Source organism: Camelus ferus, chromosome 6 (genome assembly GCF_009834535.1).
Source record: "Camelus ferus isolate YT-003-E chromosome 6, BCGSAC_Cfer_1.0, whole genome shotgun sequence".
NCBI lineage: Eukaryota > Metazoa > Chordata > Mammalia > Artiodactyla > Camelidae > Camelus > Camelus ferus.
The window spans coordinates 1,211,325-1,232,068 of NC_045701.1; the positions used below are offsets into that span (position 1 = coordinate 1,211,325).

The window sequence follows — 20,744 nt, forward strand, 5'->3', positions numbered from 1 at the left end:
GAAAGCGATACACTGTAACTGAGTATACTTCAACTAAAAAAAATACTAAGATCTAGAGGTGATAAATCAAAATTCATCATATGTACTGTGAATTTCACACAGGTCCAACCTGATCTACTGAAATAAAACTCCATTTACAGTATGTACCGGTAAGGATTATCATGTAAATTAAAATGTCAAACCCTCTTTCAATGTATGTACGAAATACAGAAGACTTTCAGCAGTTCTCCACACAGTAAATTACAACACAGTGATCCTATTTGTAGAATTCTCCAAAGAATTCTATAGAAAAAAATCAAGAAGATTTCTCTAAATAAAAAAGAGAGCAAAAGATGTTATAAGATTGCAAAATTATTTTAAAGGACAATTAAAAATCTACTTTTTTTTAATACATTATGTTATACAGGAGTATTGGCTTTAGAAGAAATTTGTGTTCAAATCATGACACCTTCACCTCAGTTTTGTGAATTACCTTCTTCAGTTCTCAGTTACTACCTCTTTCATAAAATTTAGGCTATTAGTCTAACCTACCAAAGCTGTCCAAAGGCTTAAATGAGATAACAGTTATAAATCTCCTAGCTAAATGCCTGTTAGAGTATATAACAATTTTTAGTTGTGTATCCCATTTCTCTCCTCGACTCATATATTAAAGACCTTACAATCAATTTTAACCAAGCCTCAAAATATTCCACATAGTAAATAAACCACATGTTAATTAAATATTATTCTACTATTGGATATTTAGGTTATTTCTAATTTTCATACTAGAAATAATGTTACAATGAATATTCTTAGGTTTGGGTTTCCAAAGGTGGAATTAATAGATCAAAATGTCGTTTTAAGCTCTTGCTAGTTACTGACAAGCTGCATCCTCAAAGAGCTGTAATAATTTATATTGCTACCAACAGTAAACAACCATTTTAACAAATCTCGTTGATACTTAATAGAAACACATATATATTTTAATGCAAACTACAGATAAGATTTAAAACCTCACTGCTGACCTATTTTGAGTTTTCTTTAAGAACGAGTGGAAGTGAGTATTTTTTCATGTTTCCTAGTTGCATTTCCCCTTTAATAACTTACGTTTTCATACATTTTGCCTAATAGAGTCTTAGTATCCTTCATTTGATTCCAATATTTTTTATTTGGCATTTACCTTTACATTTGGGCTTTTTTTAAAAATTGATGCAAAGAGGTTAACATTTTATGTAATTAACTCCATCATACCCCTGAGGTTTCTTAAATTGTATGTAGACATAAATTGCTAACTTTACATGGAGAGGTGGTGAAAAGAAGTACAAAATGCTAAGAGTAGTTTTAGTGATTTCCCCTTTAATTCGTATCTTAAGTAATAAAATCATTAATTTTAAAATTAAAATAAAATTTCAGAGCAGATATAAAGTATTTAAAAACACAGCACCAAAATAAACATAGAAACAAAATTCTAGGAACTGCAGAGAAGTTGTAGAGGTGATTAATTTGTTTTTTTTTAAAATAACTCAGCCTTTTTATTCTTACCTACGTTAAAGTGATTTAATTCTCATACTATATTCAACATCTAGCTTCTTTTCCACTGCAAAATGCCCATCTTTGGCACATCTAAGGCTTATTTACATTTTAGTGTTAAATTTAGCAGCAGTAGTACCAAAGAACTAGAATGACTAATACCCACTCAAAAGTATTGGGGTCATCTGCAGGCACTAGAAACACTGAAGTAGTATGGCTCAAGAAAGGGAATGGCTTAAAATTACCTTCTAATCACTCAGATAGCCATCAACAAAATTTCATTTAAAAAAAAAAGGAAAGAGGGGACGGGTACAGCTCAGTGGTAGAGTATGTGCCTAGCATGCACAAGGTCCTGGGTTCAACCCTCAGTACTGCCCCCAAAAAAGAAAAAGATAAATAAGTAATATCTTTATTTAAAAAAAAAAAATAAGGGAAAGAAATGGAATGCCAAACATGGGTTCTTCCTTTGTTGCACCATCCTCCCTTTCCCATGATCACCACAACCAAGTCCTCCAGCTGGCTGGTCTGCAACTCGTATGGTAACTCAATTGTGCTGGGGAGACTGAGACAAAGTGGTGTAGAAGCCACTGGCAAATTCTAAAATGCTACCATTTCAAACATTATATATACTACATGTTTGATCTTTAAATTTTATTCCAGTAAAATCTTATATGCTGGATTTCTCTGTAAAACTGTACTTGCTGGCTTCTGAACCTAAATGGCTGGTTAATTAATCTCACAATTAAAAAATTTTAATGTCATATTTACAATTATACAGGATTCTTTACTGATTCTGATTGTCAAGATTCCTTCCCAACAACAACAAAGTCCATCATTCTTAATTCCCAAGATAGCATTCAAGAACACAGACAATCATTTATTTAAAAAACAATAGATGCCTTCAGGCTTCTGGGCCACTTATACAAACAATAATAAAAATATTAAACTTATCAGCTAAAAAGACAGAATATTATCTACAAGGGGCTGCAGATTTAGAAGGTAAATCTTAGATTTTGTTTTGGAAGTCAGAAACTGGAGCTGCCATATTAGGAAGAAAAGTTTCTAGGGAAGAAATCCGCCTACAGAAAAAATTACTGCTTGTGATTTCCCAAAATTCAAGTACAGAGGAGCACAGCTTGTGTTAAATTGTCAGAAGGCAAATTTTCTAAAAGCAGAGCAGAGTGAATCATAAAACCTTTGAATGCCCTTTCCAATACTTATCAGAGCCTGCGTCCTTAGATTTGCATCACCTGATCTCCAGGCACTGGCTATTAGGCATGTGGAGGAAGGCAAACTCAATTATAAAAAATAAGAGGAGAAGGAAACTGTGAAATCTAATCCAATGCCAGAGGAGCCGTTGGCAGAAAACACTGGTAACCAATGTTATTAAGATGTAGCAGAAACCTTACCCGCACTGCACAAAACAAGATGGATCATTTTAACTATTTAGGAGTGCTGAAGCATCTGCTGCCTTGTTTCTTAAGGCAAGAAACCAAGTTTTTATATACATATATTTAATTCAAATCTTTTCCATAAATTATTCACACATCTTCCCAAGCCTAAAATAATTGTAATTTTCTATATAGAAATGTTCTACTTAAAAAAGGAAAGAGCTTGACCTAGCTTTCTAAAATACTGAGACTATAAACCCAATACACCTAGGTTGTTGGTCTTCTCTAGAAAGTTATCGATACACTGTACCACATCAAATTGGAACTACTTGGAACAGAGCTCAGGAAAATAAAATACATGTAACCGAGAGAACAGATATTTGTTGTGTTTAACAGGAAAGATTGTTTGACAAATATTAAAACTTAAATAGAAGCCACCTTCAAAGACTTAAAAAAATAAGCAAATGACTTGTTTCATCACCAAATGAAAAATGACATCCATATGACCAACTAAACTGTCTCTGAATTTCAGATTCTTCAGTCTGTAGCACAGAGTTTGCAAAAACTATTAGAATACTTAGAATTTAGGAGGATCAAGAATAGGAGATAATCTTCACAGATAAATTTCTAATATTTTAATGACAATTTTTAGTAAAAAATCAAATTTAAGAGAAAATGCCCTGTGAACAAGTTTCTTCTGTATAGCACAGGGAACTATATTCAATGTCTTGTAGTAACCTATAATGAAAAAGAATATGAAAACGAATATATGTATGTATATATGTATGACTGAAATGTTATGCTGTACACCAGAAATTGACACACTGTAAACTGACTATACTTCAATTTAAAAAAAAAAAAAAAAGTGGGAAGAAAGAGAAAATGCCCTAATGCTGAATGAAAAGAAGCCAGTCTCAAAAGGTTATGTACTTAAAGATCTAGAATATAGTAGCAGTTGACAGGGACTGAACAGAGGGGAGAATGGGGAGGTACTGTTTAATGGCTATTAACGGGTATTTCAGCTTTACAAGATGAAGAGTTATGGGAATGGATGGTGGTGATGGCTGCACAACAACAAATGTATTTAATACCAGTAAAATGTACACTTAAAAATTTTAAAAATTACAAAAGAATATACAATTTAATTTAAGTATATAATCTGTCAAAGCACACACACACAAAAGAAAATGCCTGAGGTTTTTTCATTTTATCTTTGTTATTTACTGTCACTGTCTTAAATGAGAAAACAATGAAATTGTAATGAGTTCTGTAAGACTACAAATATAAAAAACATAATTTGCTTTCTTCCCTGTTTCTCCCAATCCTTCTCTCCATTATAACCCTCCCAAAGAGGTGACAGGGAGATGAAAGCAGATTTCTTAAAAACAAAACAAAATGAACTTAATCATAAAAATTATAATTTATGCTGTTCCTCCAAAGAAACCGCTTAAAATTATTTTCAGGCAAAAGGACAAATAAGCTTCTAATTTCATTGTCTGTGGAGAGTTAAGTAAGAATGGTGCAAAAGAAAATCAGTAGAAGCCCTCTTAATTGATGTTCTGTTAACTGGATTAACTTATGCTCCCAATTGCTTCTATCCATCCTGACTTACGCTCTAGCAAGGCGACTGCTCGTGCTAGCAGACCACTCTCTAGTATTTCTGCGCACTTCTGCTCACACCACTTGCTGTGCTCACCAAGAACCAGAGGTGTTTATTCTCAGACCTGTTTATGCCAGTCGCACTTGTAATTATAAAACTTAAATATTACAAAATCCATGAAATACAGTGCAAAAGGAAAGAGTTGCTCTTTTTATGAAAACTAAGTTAAATGCTCTGCAAAGACCCAATAAAAGAAAGCTGCTTAAAAAAAAATGCAATGGAATTAGGTGAGTGACATAACTATAAAAGTTTTTTCCTCCCATTTTAACAGATTCTGCACTCAAATTGCTTCACAAAAGCCTTTAAATTCTCTCTCCACTTTAAAGAAGCTAAAGCTCGGAAATCAGGGTCTCAAAGAAAAGACCCTGACCCACAACATGAAAAGATAGGCAAGTAAATATACATTAATATGCTTTACATTAAGGTAAGATGTTTAGATTATTATGTATCACTTTTATCAATTAACTACTGGTTCCAATTTGGATAACAGAGGATAGCATATCTATCCTTCAGTAATCAGCTGGAAGAACACTGAATCCGAACATTAGAAACAACACTCAACATCAATTATTATTCCTTGTATCAATCTATGAGACATCTCTAATCCATAGACACGGAATATGAACTTACTCAGATGTATTATCTAAGATTTTTAAAAACCTGAAAAGGAAGACATCCTTTGAGAACATACAATTTGGTTTAAATTTCATATGAAGCAAACCCTTGAGACAGTTTACCAAACTTACATGACTACTCCAAATGAATGCAAAATAACTGTTCTCTACATGTTAGCCATTGAAACAACTGCAACAATTAAAAATATGTACAGGCACTACATGGAAAAATATACTTTCTCTTTGAAGATTTACCTAAGTCAAGGAAGACAGAAATAACTCAGTAACAAATATAAAATTGAGTATTAATGAAGTTGTTTACTTAAAATTGAAATCAAATGCTACATTCTAAAGGATTATTATTCTTTCAGTCACTGAAAATATTTTGTTTTTGCCTTTACTTGCTTTAATACTGGCCAACTTAAACAATATATATACAAATAAAAATATTCTAAATAATTTTATTATTCTAAATAAAATAATATTAAAGGACTAAGGGGAAATATCTTGCCTTAAATGGACGTAACAAGATACTTTAATCCAAAATTACTTGTCCTTCTGACTTTCATAATTGTGTAAAATCCCTGGCTCATAAACACCAACAGTGGCACACTATGCAAATAAGATGTTTCAAACAAAGTACACTCTAACACCTGGTGCTCAATACACTATGAAGACTGAAATAGTCGGGATCAATACATGTGGCTAAGATCCTGCTGGGTTAAGTCAGTTAATATTTGAGATCCTCCTCTTCAAAAGCAGAAACACACGCACACAAACACACACACACACACACACACACACACACACAAAGACTGACTAGAAGAACACACTAGGAATACTTTAAAATTTATTCTTTAAAGCAGTGTCTATGAATTCTACATCAAACATGTGGTATTTTAATAATTAGGAAAAAATTTTAAATAGAGTATATTAAATATCAGAGTCATCAATTAACCAGAGATCAGAGCAGGGGCAGAACAATAAAGGGAAGGACACTGCTTTTCTCCCTCCTCTATTTCCCATCCCCATCATAAGCCACTGTTTACTGTTTATGATACATGGTGTGCCACAGTTGTGTTTGGAATGTAAAATAGTTAAAATTCACTGAATTAGAATAAAGTAAAAGATTCTATTGTTTTTAAATAAATTGGAGAGCTAATAAATGTTTACTGAACAACTACCACATAACAGGTTCACAGCTAGCTATTATGGAAATATACACATGAATACAGCAGACCCTACCATTTTGAGGAACTAACAACAACAAAATGCTGTAAGAGCATGCAGCAAAGTGAAACTGATTTGGATAGGGGAAGAAACAGACAGATATAAGGGTGACATCTTAGAAAGACTAATGGAAAAGGTTTCAAAAAGCATTTGAAATGGGCCTCATAGAACAAACAGGATTTTAATATTGACAGACAAAAAATACACAGTAAATCAAACATTTTACTTTACAACCACCTCTACTTCATCTCTCAATTCTTCTAGTTAACCATGGAAAATAAAAAGAATTCTGTTTAACATGTGTTCCAAAATGATAAAGACCTTAAAATTACTGAATGTTAAAGAAATGAATTATCTAATAAGATGGAGGAATACCACAAGTATTTTGATTTTAGTTAGAAACATGAACCATGCATAAAAACATTCAGCTTACACTAGACATCTTAAAATCTGTTTAAAGGACATAGTGCTTAAGGACAAAATGGAAGGGGAAAAAAATGAAAAGTGAAATTTACCCATCACAGTCTTGACTCAAGTGATTATCGTGATGAACTAGCTAGCTATAGGTCAAAACTAAAATCTTAAGAGCTTGTAATGATTTTAAATGTATGTATGTTTAGAAACAAAGAGAATGTTGGAAGCCATTTAATTTTTCAGACAACATTGTTTTCTTAGATTCAAAACAAATAATCTACTGGCAAAAGTAAGCCTTCAGAAAAATGAATTCCATGATGAAGTAGTCACTGCATTTAATGAAGTACAGAGACAGTCTTTTAACAATGTTAAAAATCTTATAGCTCTTTTTTCAATGGTTTTTTAACAGAGCCTCAAAATATATTCATCTTAAATGCTGCAGATTATTCAGCATCTTTTTACAATCCTTTTCAGATTCACTAAGCATTTCCATCCCCCGAATATTTACTGAATCAATTAACTTCCACAAATTACTTTCTAGTGAGATATTTTTATGCATAACCAAAATGTTTGCTTTTGTTTTAATTCTGTGATAACAATGAGAAACTAGAAATCTATTTACATACCATCAAGCAATTCTACACCACCTATTCTTTCCGTGTGTATACCACAATGAATTTATTCTTGAAAACTGGTATTCAAATCAAATTATACTTTAAATGTATAGTTGATTTTTATTACTTATGGTAGCTGTTCTATAAAGTCACCACAATCAATGAATTAGTGAATACTGAACCACTGCTCCTATGGGCAATGTAGGGTTAGGTTCCTGCAAGCCTCTGATCACGTTTTCATCAACTGATCAATACCTAAACTTGTTTTATGTGTGTTTCTGTTTAGAGACACCTTATTTAACATATATTGATGATTCATTAACACTAAGTTCATGGCCAACAGCAGTGTAACTCATGCCTAAACAAAACTAATCTATATCTTCTAATAATCTATAATGGGAAATAATCTGGGAAAGAATATATATAAATCACTCACCAATTCCCCACAATGAAATATTTAATGATTTGTAACAGGGGTCGGCAAACCTTTTCTGTTAAGGGTCAGACAGTAAATATTTTATGTTTTGCAGACATACATGGTCTCTGTTGTATATTCTTCTTTGTTTTTGTTTTTGTTTTTGTTATTATTCTACGATACTTTAGGAATATTAAAAAAAAAAAAACCCAAAACATTCTTAGCTCAGAGTCACAAAAACAAGCTGCAAGTTGGATCTGCCTTGCCAGCCATAGTTTGCCAACCACTGATTTATAACAAACCAGCATCTGGAAGTCTGATATTTTAAACTTTGTTTTTTTGGATTTAAAAAAAAATTTTTTTCCCCTTAATGGAGGCACTGGGGATTGAACCTAGGACCTCATGCACTCAAACACGTACTCTACCAACGAGCTACACCTTCCCAGTTCCTAATATTTGATATACATTACACCAAAGGCATCAGAGATCACAATAGGTCAGTTTTACTCCACCTTAAAAAAAGTAAGATAGCATTATAGCAATTAAAATTACAAGCTGATTAATGCATCAAATTCTATTAATATCTAGACACTAATCAAATGATGGGAAAACACAGTAACTGAAGGTTCAAGTATTCATTAGTAGTATATAACCATGATCAAGTGTATACCTGCAAAGTACACATATCCACTTGAAAAAGTCAGGTGAAATACTATACATCTAAGCTCAAATCCCCTTTTATAATAATTAAAACCATTTACTTACTTGAATAATTGAAAATAGTCATTTGTTTCAGATGTCATTAATCCTTGAAAATCAAAAACTGAATCCAAAGACTGGTAGTAGTCACTGGGTTTTAATTTTCTAATTTGTAAGGGTTATTATGGAATATTTATCAACAATCTAAAACATTACACTTTAAAAACATTTATATTCTTGGAAACCTTTTATTCACTGTGTCAGCAACCATCACTGAAGACTTGAATGTACTTTTTTCTGTCTAAAAGACAGCTTTTACGTATTTGATTTTTGTCTAAAATTGAAAGATACTTATCATCAACTGGATGCTATTACCACGTGTAAATTTCATTATGAATAATAAACTGGGTCAAAGTCAAAGTCAAAAATGAAAATGTATCCCCTAAAAGAAACCAAATAACCATTACAGAATAATCTTACCTAGACTGGTGGGTTTTATCAGTTCATCCAGTAAGTCATAAAATGGTAATTTTTGAAGTTTTATATCCGGATGGACTGGGTGAAGAGCTGATGTTAGATGTGGGAGTTCCAGTTCATGTTTAGGTCCCAGAAGAGAAACAGGGAGTAATGGTGATGATGCAGGGTGACCGTCATAAGTGAGCTGTGGAATGGTAGATGGAGACAAAGTTGCTGGCATAGGACTTGAATGTACGTTGGGGATGGACAAGTCCGCAGGCGTCATGATTTTCTGGGGGAACCTCCGCCTATAGAGTTCTTTAATTTTCATTTGTACAGCAGGGCTGCAGCCAGCCTTTAGCAAATGCAGGGCTTTTGTGAGAAGTTCGTGTTTGCGTCCGTGCTTGTTTCTCCCAGCGTAGCCCAACAGTACTTGGAGTTCAGAAACTCTAAGGCTCATAACCATTTGCTTAGAGACAAAACAAAACGCAAATATTAGTATTCAACAATATAATCTGCAATAATAAACAGTACTTTATTATAATACTTACTCCTTATGCTTTGCTTAAAGGTCAGCTCATTTACAGTCAATTCTACTCATTTCAAACTTAGAATTCAACCATTTAATGTAAGTAACCAAAGAAACTTAAAATTAATATTCATAAATTCACTAACATCTACCGAGGGTTATGGAAGATGTAAAATATATACCAGGTAGAGCCACATCTCACCACATTTCACTGTTACAATGGAATTTTCAGGTATTTTTATCAAACACTGAGGATTCAGGAGAGTGCTGAGTGGATGGCAAAAGATAATAATGAGCCCTCAAGAACATTTGTTTTCTTGTAGAAAAATTATATAAGTATATATGAAACATAGACAGCCCACCTCAAACACCAGATGTAGGCAGCATACAAATAACATTACCAGGCATTACATTCTACACTAACTTCGGTATTATTATGGGGCTTAAACCATACCTTTTTTACCCATTATATACAAGAGATAGTTGATATTTCATATGGGTTGTCACTACATCTTTTACAACTCCACGAGGTGTTATCCTTCCAGCTTTACATATGAAGAAACTAGTTAAGAAAGGTTAAATAACTTACCTAAGGCTGTGTAGCAACTAAGTAGCAATCAGGATTCAAACCCAGATACACATGATTCTAAACCCCATGATCTTTCCACTAAAACCATTTCGAAAAGGATGACGCTGGAAACATTATAGACTTACTCTACTGTTTGCAAAGCCAGGCTAAGAAGTCCCAGAATTTAATCCACACGCATGAGGCTGTGGTAAAGAAATCTATTTAACTTTAACTCTATGTTGTCAAACTTATTCGGTCACTCTCCTTTTTCCCCAACTACTAAGAGGCTACCAACAGGAAATGCCCATCTACACCAATTCTCTCACTTTAAAGTTGAGGAAAATGAAATCCAAAGATCACACAGCTATCAACAACAAAAACACATGACTGACTCACTCTACTGGCATACAGCTATTAACAGCAGAACCCTGACTTTACCACCGACAGGGAGGTGTCAGGATGAAAGACACATGTAAGCTTACCATTTGCCCTCTATTTTCCCAAATGTTTTATCCTTTCACCTTATCACAAGTACCAGAAACACAAAAGCTAAGCTGTCTTCCCTAATTTCCTACTACTCCCTGAGATATCCATCCCAAGCCAATCATCTAGAAACTGAAGTTATTTGCAGATTACAAAACAATAAAAAAAAAATAAAAGTGAGGAAAAAAGTGTACAAACAGCTTTATATACAAGCTGGTTAATCAAAGAAGTATGAGCCCTTCCCCTGCCTTTTCCGGCCTGGAGAATGCTTTGTTTCCTCAAAGCCAGCTTTTGTCATCAGCCTTGCCCTCTGGGCCTAGCAAGACTTAATGACACTCTTCACACTACTTTTACTGGCCATTGTTCATATCTTTATTTTAGCACTTACCTCGCTGTATTATAACTTTCTTTTCATACAAATGATTCCATGATCAGACTGAGGTCCTCTATGGTACAAGGTCGTGTTACCCTCAGCATCTAACATTAGTGCCCAACAATAGTAAAAACTCATCAAATGTCTGGACAATGAATGAACGATGAACAAAGTAAACAAGAAAGTCACACAAGAAGAAAGATTGGAGATGGATTCTACAGTGCTAAGTTACACACATAACTATAATATAAATCCAAATGAACTCTCAAGCTCTTATGTTCACCAATGTAGACCTTAAAAACAAATTCTACCACAAATCCTATAAATGTTTTTTTTAGATTATGTTATCAGAAATTAAATAATTACTAACTATAATGTCAGCAGGATATCAATTTCTCCCTACTATCGAAACTGTCCTAAGAGTACAAAATAGTTTTAAAATTTTTTGTTACTTATTTTATTTTGGGGAGGGTAATCAGGTTTACTTATTTATTTATTTTAACAGAAGTACTGGGGACTGAACACAGGACCTCATGCATGCTAAGCATGCACTCTACCACTGAGCTATATCTCCCCCCATTACTTATTTTAAAAGGAATGGGGATTTCAACAGAAAAGCCCTAAAAGTAAGCCTCTGCTTTTAGAGAAATAGCACAAATTATGCTTCAAAGATTATAGGTTAAAAATAAATTTAAGTTGGCACTGGTCAGATGTATTTTGTTTTACAGAGAAAACAGGATAAATTTTTAGAAAGAACAGAATGTCTTCCATTTCAGTTCAACTCCATTCTCCTAAGTCAAACACAAACAAAAACCAAAATTCAGTGATTACCATAAACTTATGGCAGCTCCGTCCTGACTCTATAGGTATAGGATTTAAATACAACAGAGACGTATTATTGTTCTATTTTTGCAAGAACACATTGACAATTCACATAAAATAAAATCTCTTGCTTGATGAACGACAGAAAAAAGTTAATGGCACAGGTATATAATTTTTGTTTTTGCTTTCACAGGATGCATAATTAATCATCACAATTATGAGGCAGGTGTTGTCCCCAGCTTATAGATGGGAAATCTGAGGCCTTGGAAGGTTAAGAAATTTGTTGAATGTTACACAACTAGTTCTACTCTAAATATACTTTTATACTATGCTAGTGTCTTTTAGAGGAAACAAACCACATGCCTTTTAATTAGGAAACAGAAAAACTTTAAAAAGATCGATTTATTTAACATCTTCAAGTTTCAACACCTTTGGCTTTAAAAAAAATTAGTGGTTAAGATAAAAGAAAACATCTGGATTAAAATTAACCATTGAGGGGTTGCACTGGATCTGTGGATTGCTTTGGGTAGTGTGGCCATTTTGATAGTGTTGATTGTTACAATTCAAGAGCACAAGAAATTTTTCCATTTCTTTGTGTCATTTCGGTTTTCAAAGTATAAGTAATATCGTTGGTTAAGCTCATTCCTAGGTATTTTGAAGTTTTTGATGTAATGGAAATGTTTATGCCGGTTATAAGACTCTGGTTTTTGAAGTAAAAACAAAAAAGTAAATGAAGGGCTGCAAATGGCAAAATATCCTTCTTTCTTATGCGTGAGTTGTATTCCATTATATATTTATATGCTGCATCTTCATTATCTATTCAACTCTTGGTGTGCACTCAGGATGCTTCCATATCTTGGCAATTGTAAATAATGTCGCTGTTAATAGCAGAGTATATGTATCTTTCTGAATTAATTCTTATTTTGTGGTTGGCTTTATTTCTTTGATAACTACATAAGTTTAAAAAGCTAAAGCTCTTAACGTTCTTAGACACAATGAACAGTACATATATGTAAATTTAAAAAATATATGTGCAGTAAAAAAGAAAAAAAGGAAATGAGCTATCAAGTCATGAAAGTCTGAAAAGGCTACAAACTGTACGATTCCAACCAAATGACATTGTGGAAAAGGCACAGCTACAGAAACGATAAAAAGATCGTGGTTTCCAGGGGTTTGGGGAGAGGGAGGGAGGGAGGGATGAATAGATGGAGAACAAGGGATTTTTAGGGCAATGAAATTATTCTGTATGACACTGTAGTGGTGGCTACATGTCATTATGCATTTGTCAAAACCCATAGAATGTACAGCATCAAGAGTGAACCCTAATGTAAACTGGGGACTTTGGTTGATAATAATGTGTCCATGTTGGTACATCAATTGTACCAAATATGCCACACTGATGAGGGATGTTGAGGGTAGAGGAGTGTGTATGTGTGGGTGGGGAGAGCTGTGTGCGAACTCTGTATTTTCTGCTCAATTCTGCTGTGAACCTGAAACTGCTCTAAAAAAATTAAGTTTATTAATAAAAAAAAAATTAGTGGTTAAGATAAAAGAAAACATTTGGATTAAAATTAACCACTGCACCTTATTATCAGGTATAGTGAAAGATGAGAAGGTATCTATTGCTATTATTGGAGCAGCTGCTGTATATTCTTTAGGACAGTAGTAAGCACGCAGTATTTTAAAAAAATAATAATAAAACAGGGCAGGAAACACAAACATCTGAAGTATCACCCAACTGGAAAGCTTCAGAGAAGCATGGAACAGTCAATTCACAACGTAAAGTGTTGACAACACAGAGGAAAACTAAACACATCTGAGATGCTGAAATGCAGTATGTTTTAATCTTTCATGTGTTTGAAAATCTCCATTTGTTAGCACTACAACAAAATGAATATTTATAACTAAGGATAATATCAACCACTGCTACTTCTAGAAATCATTACCTCCTCAGACAGCATTCTGCTGACTCTTCATCCCCAAATGATACAGTTCTCAGAATCTTAGACAAAGCATTCTGTGAGGGGCATCTTTTTAAAATTAATCTTTTTAATCAGCCAGACATGCACACAGCTTCAAAAGTCAGTTTTACAAGTAAAACAGATGTCCCTTGCCCCTCTCACATTTTTCACATCCCTAAGGCAACCACTTTCACATCTTTTTAGTGATTTCTTCTGGCATTTTTCACTATATTCCACTATCTAAGGCTAGAGCAATTTAAAATTTTTTCCTTTTAAGAAAAAAACTGACTTCCTATTAAAAGATAATGGTTTTGATCTGTTTCACCTCCTCTACCTCTATCTTCCCATCAAAATTTTTGGTTGAATCAATTGTTGGTGTTTATGTTATTACTATGGCTGTTAAGTAATATTCACAGCTGAGCCAAAAGCACATGATTACTGTTCCTTTTTTGTTATGATCTTGTTTTCCTTCTAGTTAGTAACTGCATCATTTTTCTCAGTTTTCTATGTAACTACTGCTAATTCATCTGCAAACTGCTAAAAGTGTAACTTTCCTCTCAACAAATTCAAACATATCAGGTAAATCTGCTTTAATTTCTTTCTTAAAAATATACCTCCTATAACCCTCCATCAGGGTCCAGTTTGGGCTGCTTGCTCTCTAGGCCTGGTACAAAACTATGGTCACGGAATTTCCCTTAAACTTATCCTGGGAATTCCCTTGTCTCTCTTCATGTTAGACCCCCCCCCCCCCCCCCCCCGTTTCCCTGATCTCACTTCTTCCTTTTCTTATATTCTCTTTTTAATGGGGTATTTCCTCCAGTAGCTTCCTGAGAAGGGGCATGGGAAGTACTTTTTGTTTTTTAAATTCCTTGAGTTATCTAAAAATATCTTCATCTACCCATACTTAATAACAGTTTGGTTCAGTATAGAATTCCAGACAGGAAAGTACGTAGTCCGATTTCTGAAGGCCTTTCCTCATCTTCTGGCTTCTAGTGCTGTTGTCATGAAGGCTGGGGTCCCATTCTGATCCCCAGTCTTTCACAGTCACCTGTATGTATATCCCCCTCCAGAAGTTTACAGAAGCTTCTCTTTATGTATTCTGAAATTTTATAATATTGTATCTTGGAGTAGGTTTTTTTTTTTTCTTAATTCTATGAACCAATAACTGCTAACTCTTTTACATTTAGAGATGTATATCCTTTAGTTCCGGGAAGTTTTATTACAATAATTTCCCTTTAACTTTTTTCTGTTCTCTTTCTTGTATGCCTATTATTTAGACACTGGGCTTCCCCGATTGCCTAATTTTCCTTTGCTCTGTTTTATTTTTTCTCTTGCATTTATTTTCATTTTCCTCCTGCATTTATCTCTCTTGTCTTTAGCTCTACATTCTGGGAGATTTCCTCAATTTTATTGTCTCTTATATTAGAACTTTAATTTCCATGAGCTTTTTCTGATTGCTGTAAATTTCTTTTTCTTTGCTTTTCCCTCTACATCTTGTTCTACTTTTCTTGAATGTAGCTACCTTCCTTTCCCTTGAGGGTATAAATAAATTGGGTGTTTGACGTTGCTGTTTTCTTCAGCTGCCTGCACTGTCTCTGTAATCTCTTGAGTTCTTCTGTGGTATTTGCTTTGGTCTCTGCTTTCTGTGCTTGACGTTTTCCTCAAATAGGGAATCCTTGGCTGTACATTTATGGGTAAGAGTAAGACACTGAAAAGATGATCAGATGAACTGTGTGAGTGAGCAGTACTTCATTCCAGGGTGATCAGACAGGAACCTGGCTATCTGGAGGATTCCTGTTTTTCCTTTTATCTGATCACTTTCGACAGAGAGGAATCTCCCAATCTTCTGCTTTGGCAGTATAGGGTTGGCCTCCAGTGGTCCCAGGGCAGAGCAGGGGAATGGGGCATGAAGAGGGGGAGGTCTTCACCATTCAATAAGAAGACATTTGAACTTAACTCCTTTTCAGATATGTAAGATTTTACAAACACACACATTTATACATACACATAGACGTGTGCATGTGCATGTATAAGAACACTGTTCCAACTACAGAGGCAGGGACCATATTCTGAGAAAGATAAACAAAATATTCAAGCAACATCAAGTATTGTTAACAGAGTGCTTTTTAAGATTAAATAAGAAGTGCCAATTTTACTGTCTCATTAGCTATGACCTTATGTTACTAAAAGTCATATCTAAACTATGACTAAGAATTGGGCACTTTCTGTTGAACCACCTAATTGCTGTCGTTCATATATCCCACTGCAGTATTTTAGAGGATCAGTCATAAAGCAGACTCTACGTTATGACTCTTTACCTGGTATCAATTTGTAACCAACTGTAATCCAAAATGAATTCTAAAGATAGACAAAATAGGCATTTAACAATATCATATTTCATTTATACTTTTGCTTTCTATCTACAAAAGCAATCATCAAAAATTCTCTAACTGCATACATTAAAGCCTGTACAGTACTACAAAAATATTTTATTCATTATTTTCAAAGATTCTTCATTCAATGGAACTGACTTCTGGGTCATTTCTAATCCTCTCCACTTGAAATGGTTCATAAGCAGCTGTTAGATTAGCAATTTGTCAACAGTGCCCAGTTCAACCAGAAAACCTAGTTAGATAGTTTCTACTAACGCAGCAAGTCAGGCCGGTTACATACTTCTCCATAATCTTGTTCCACCCAATTTCTCATCTTTAAATTCTCAATATAAGATGATTGAAAAATGACCTGTAGTGCCTACTGTAGCCGACTGTCTGCCTCCTCTCCTGGTTTCTTTTATCACATGGGTTGCATTTAGCTCTCACATAATGACAAAACATGGAGATGCCGTTCTCCTTTAAGCAAAGTGTAAATCTAACACTGTTGAAATGGCATACCATGGCTCTGATTTTTGATAGATAATTTAAAAATCATCCCCATTTATGTACCACACTTCATAAACCCTTGTCCTTCAAAAAGCTCCTTCTAGGTGATAAATACTAAAATAACAAACCCAGACCAAAACATTTAAAATTTGGGGCTTTTTTGGGGGGGAGAGGGGTAATTAGGCTTATTTGTTTATTTTTTAATTAATTAATTTTTTTTAAGGTGGAGATACTGGGAATTGAACCCAGGACCTTGTGTATGCTACATATGCACTCTACCACTGAGCTATATATCCTCTCTGACAAAACATTCTAAATTTGGGGTAAAATTTTTTTTACAATAAAAGAGTTTAACTTGGGGGGGAGGCTATAACTCAGTGGTAGAGTGCATGTCCAGCATATGTGAGGTCCTGGGTTCAATTCCCAGTACCTCTGTTAAAATAAATAAAACAAACAAACCTAATTGCCTCCCCCATTAAAAATTTTTTTTTAGTTTTTGAAGTTTAACTTAATTTTAAAACTTAATTTTAAATTTAGAGTTCAAAATTCTACCATATTGCCAAACTTCCTATGCAGAGGTAGGAAAATATGACTTTAAGTAAAAAGCTGCTCTGCACACAAATGTTCAATAAACGCTTTTTGGATCAATGAACAAGCCCTAAATGAGTTGTAGAAAGAGGGACTAAAGGAACAAACAATGAACATATAGAGATAAGCTAGCCTTCACAAATGGACACCCATAATCATATTAATCCAATTCTCAAAAGTTACTGAACACCTACCATGTGCTAAGTACAACTACAACATAGTACGGTACTAGTTTACATAGAATTCAGATTCTAGTACTGAGTCGGCCACTGATTTATTGAATCACAATCTTTCAGGGTCTATTTTCTCACTTCAAAAATGAGACTGAGTAGATGTTCTCAAAGGTTCCTTAAAATTTCAAAATTCTATAATTCTATGACTGTGTTAAATGAAATCTTTCTTCTCATTCTTCTACTCTTCCATTGTTAATGAAATACAAACAATCTGTATAGTCAGTGAAATTTCTATTAGCAATGCTTTCAATCAAAAATTTAAGTGTCATACATGGGTTGATAAAGTAAAAATAATGATAAACCTAATACATGTTAAATGCTTATAACATGCCAATTACACACTAGTTATAGTAAGCATGATTATCTTATTTAACCCTCACATGAACCCAAGAGACAGACTATTATTATTCCCATTGTATGGATAAGAAAACTGATGCTAATCCTGAGGTCAAACAATAAGTAAGTGATGGAGACGGGGCTCAAACCTGACCTGACTCCAGAGCTTAAACTCACAACCACTAACCAACACAGGTGTCTTACCACAAATCTCAGCCAGGATAGTTACGTGTTACACTGGGATGAGGGCACTAAATGACAGTTAAAGAAATTAGACTATACACAGAGTGAACAAGCACTGGAATAAATGCATATATACTTGGGGACAGTAAAAATGTGATAGAAATAGTGTTTAAGGTCATTCGTGTAGCCACCTATAGGATGAATGAAAAAAACTAAGAATTAAGACTTCCAGCTAAAAGAAATGGCAACAAGCAAGAATTATTTATCTCATTATAAGGTAAGAAAGAACTGTGACAACAGAAATAAAGGAGACAGTACCAAGAAATACTGCAAAAAAAAAAAAAAAATCTGCAGGTTCCATTCAATATTCTATCTAAAGTGCATCTTTTAAAAAGTAGTGCTAAAGGGGAGGTTGAGCCAAGATGGCAGAGCAGAGAGACTCACGTTCGCCCTCTGCCAGAAATACACTAAGAATTACATCTACAAACCCACTGAACCGCACAGAACACCTACTGAACTCCGGCAGAGTGTCTCTCATTTCAAAATACAGGAGGAGTCTCACAAAATCTGATAAACAACAAGTTTATACTGTATAGCACAGGGAACAATATTCAATGTCTTGTAGTAACTTAAGGTTAAAAAGAATATGAAAACGAATATATGTATGTTCCTATACGACTGAAACATGTGCTGCACACCAGAAATTGACACAATATTGTAAACTGACTATACCTCAATAAAAATATATTTAAAAATAAAATTAAATAAAAAGTAGTACTAGGCCCAATGGAAGGCAGGCACGTCATTAGGCTCCGTGCCATGAAAATGAGGATCAAGTGCTGGAACAGCGTGGCCACTTGTCTCGTGGTGGCCAACGATGAGCATCTGCCGGACAGCCTTCAATGGCTGCTGCCCAGACTGCAAGGTGCTGGGTGACGAGCGCCCCTTGGTGTGGGGCCAGTGCTTGCACTGCTTCCACATGCACTGCATCCTCAAGTGGCTCAGCATGCAGCAGGGCCAACAGCACTGCCCCATGTGCCGCCAGGAGTGTAAGCTCAAGGGGTGAGGCTGCGCTGGGCCTGGATGCCCCTTCCCCTTGCTCTGGGATGGGCCCCTCACAAGTGGGTTTGGGTGGCCATGGTCTCCACTGGGGACAGTCCTCTCTGGGCTATGACAGGGCTGAAACAAGGACTGGAGCTGCATGTGTTTTTTTCCATCCCAATGCTGGACACTTTTTTCTAATTAAAGCCATGGTCTTCACTGGGGACAGTCCTCTCTGGGCTACGACAAGGCTGAAACAAGGACTGGAGCTGCATGTGTTTTTATCCATCCCAATGTTGGACACTTTTTTCTAATTAAAAAAAAAAGTAGTACTATACATGATCATGAGAACAATCATCATTCACTTTTCAAATAAAATCTAAAATTTTAAAATAATAAGGCTTTAAGAAATTTTAAGTTTATCAAATTATAAAAGATTGACTATCCTTTCACAAATCCAGCAAGTAGCGGAGCTCAGACTCAAAAGTCAGATGCTAGTCCACACAATGCTGCAGAGTACTGACAATGACAGACACTATTAGGTAATCTGAAAGTGATGTTTTTTAAAACTGTAGAATCGTAGGATTATAACATAAAATAAAACTAGAAATCTTCTAGTTCAACTCTCTATCTAACGTATGAAGTTCTACTGTAACCTCTTTAATTGATGGTCTCCCAGTCTCTGCTGAAACACTTTTAAAAGAGTTCACAGTCTAATCTTAAAAGTCTACATTACTAAAAAGCTCTATGAATAAAAATTTTTGTTAAACTTCTACCCAATGGTTCTAAAATTTTGTCCTGTTGGTATAGACCCCTTCCCACCCTGATCATTACTCTGAGCATTCTGCAGTCCATCATACTCAGAATGAATGAAATAATCCAGATAACAGTCTGACTAGTCTTAGCATTACTACCTCTCTTATTTAATGGGCACAAATATTTCTACCAGTGCAACTGAACAGGGCATCTTAGGCTGACTGGCCTGCTTTATTTGGGCAACTGGAAGGATGCTGTATGTTATGCTTTTGTTTCAGCAGGGACAGGGAGTCACATCCACATCAAACTCTTGCTCATATTAAGCTTGAAGTTACCTAAAACCTTTATTCAATTGCTTTCACCTCCTCATCCTCTAAAACATTTTTTTTTTACATTTAAAAATAGAACTTTATATTTAGTGCTGTTAAATTTTTTTTCAAGTTCATCATTCTAATATTTTAAAACCCTGTTGAAGAACTGAAACCTATACCCTCTATATAGCACTTATCAGTGTTGTAAATAGTTGATTTTCTAGTCTATATCCTCCCCTAGACTTTGAGCTTTCAAGGACTTTTCTCTGAAATATCACCTATGCTAAGTATAGTAGTTAAGTACCCAGAAGGTGATGATGAAGATGAACTAATTCCCCTCAATTCTGTCATCAATGGTCTTCCCAGGTTTGTGCCACCTACAAAACTGGGGAGTTTTGCTTCTTAAATACTCATACAGGTCCCCCTTAAAACTTGGGATATAACACAGTCAAGACTACAGAGTCCAGTGGCACATGGTAAGAAATTCCCCTCCAGGTAACAATAAAGTATAAGGTTACAAATAAGACTGCTCAACTCCCTAGGGATTCAGATGACTATTTTCCCCGAGGATTCTCCAATCTTAAGGTAATTATTCAAGAAACACTGTCCAGGGTACACAAGAAAAACAACTAAGTTTATTATGTTTCACTCTTGATTTACAGATGCCAGAGAAAAACAA

General features: G+C 34.6%; 2 protein-coding genes across 3 annotated transcripts in view; one reads left to right on the forward strand and one right to left on the reverse strand.

The window, feature by feature from the left end:
• The window catches only part of PIAS1 (protein inhibitor of activated STAT 1), a 115,086-nt gene that overhangs the window by 75,397 nt on the left and 18,945 nt on the right, over positions 1-20,744 (reverse strand). For both annotated transcript variants that reach the window (XM_032480879.1, XM_032480880.1), the window contains exon 2: positions 9,027-9,471. In XM_032480879.1, the coding sequence (XP_032336770.1) occupies positions 9,027-9,471 (445 nt within the window). The remainder of the gene's footprint in view (positions 1-9,026; positions 9,472-20,744) is intronic.
• LOC102523834 (anaphase-promoting complex subunit 11) lies at positions 18,747-19,249 on the forward strand. The gene is given in 2 exon segments (XM_014558640.2): positions 18,747-18,838; positions 18,840-19,249. Coding segments are annotated over 2 exon segments (246 nt in total). The 5' UTR covers positions 18,747-18,776; the 3' UTR covers positions 19,024-19,249.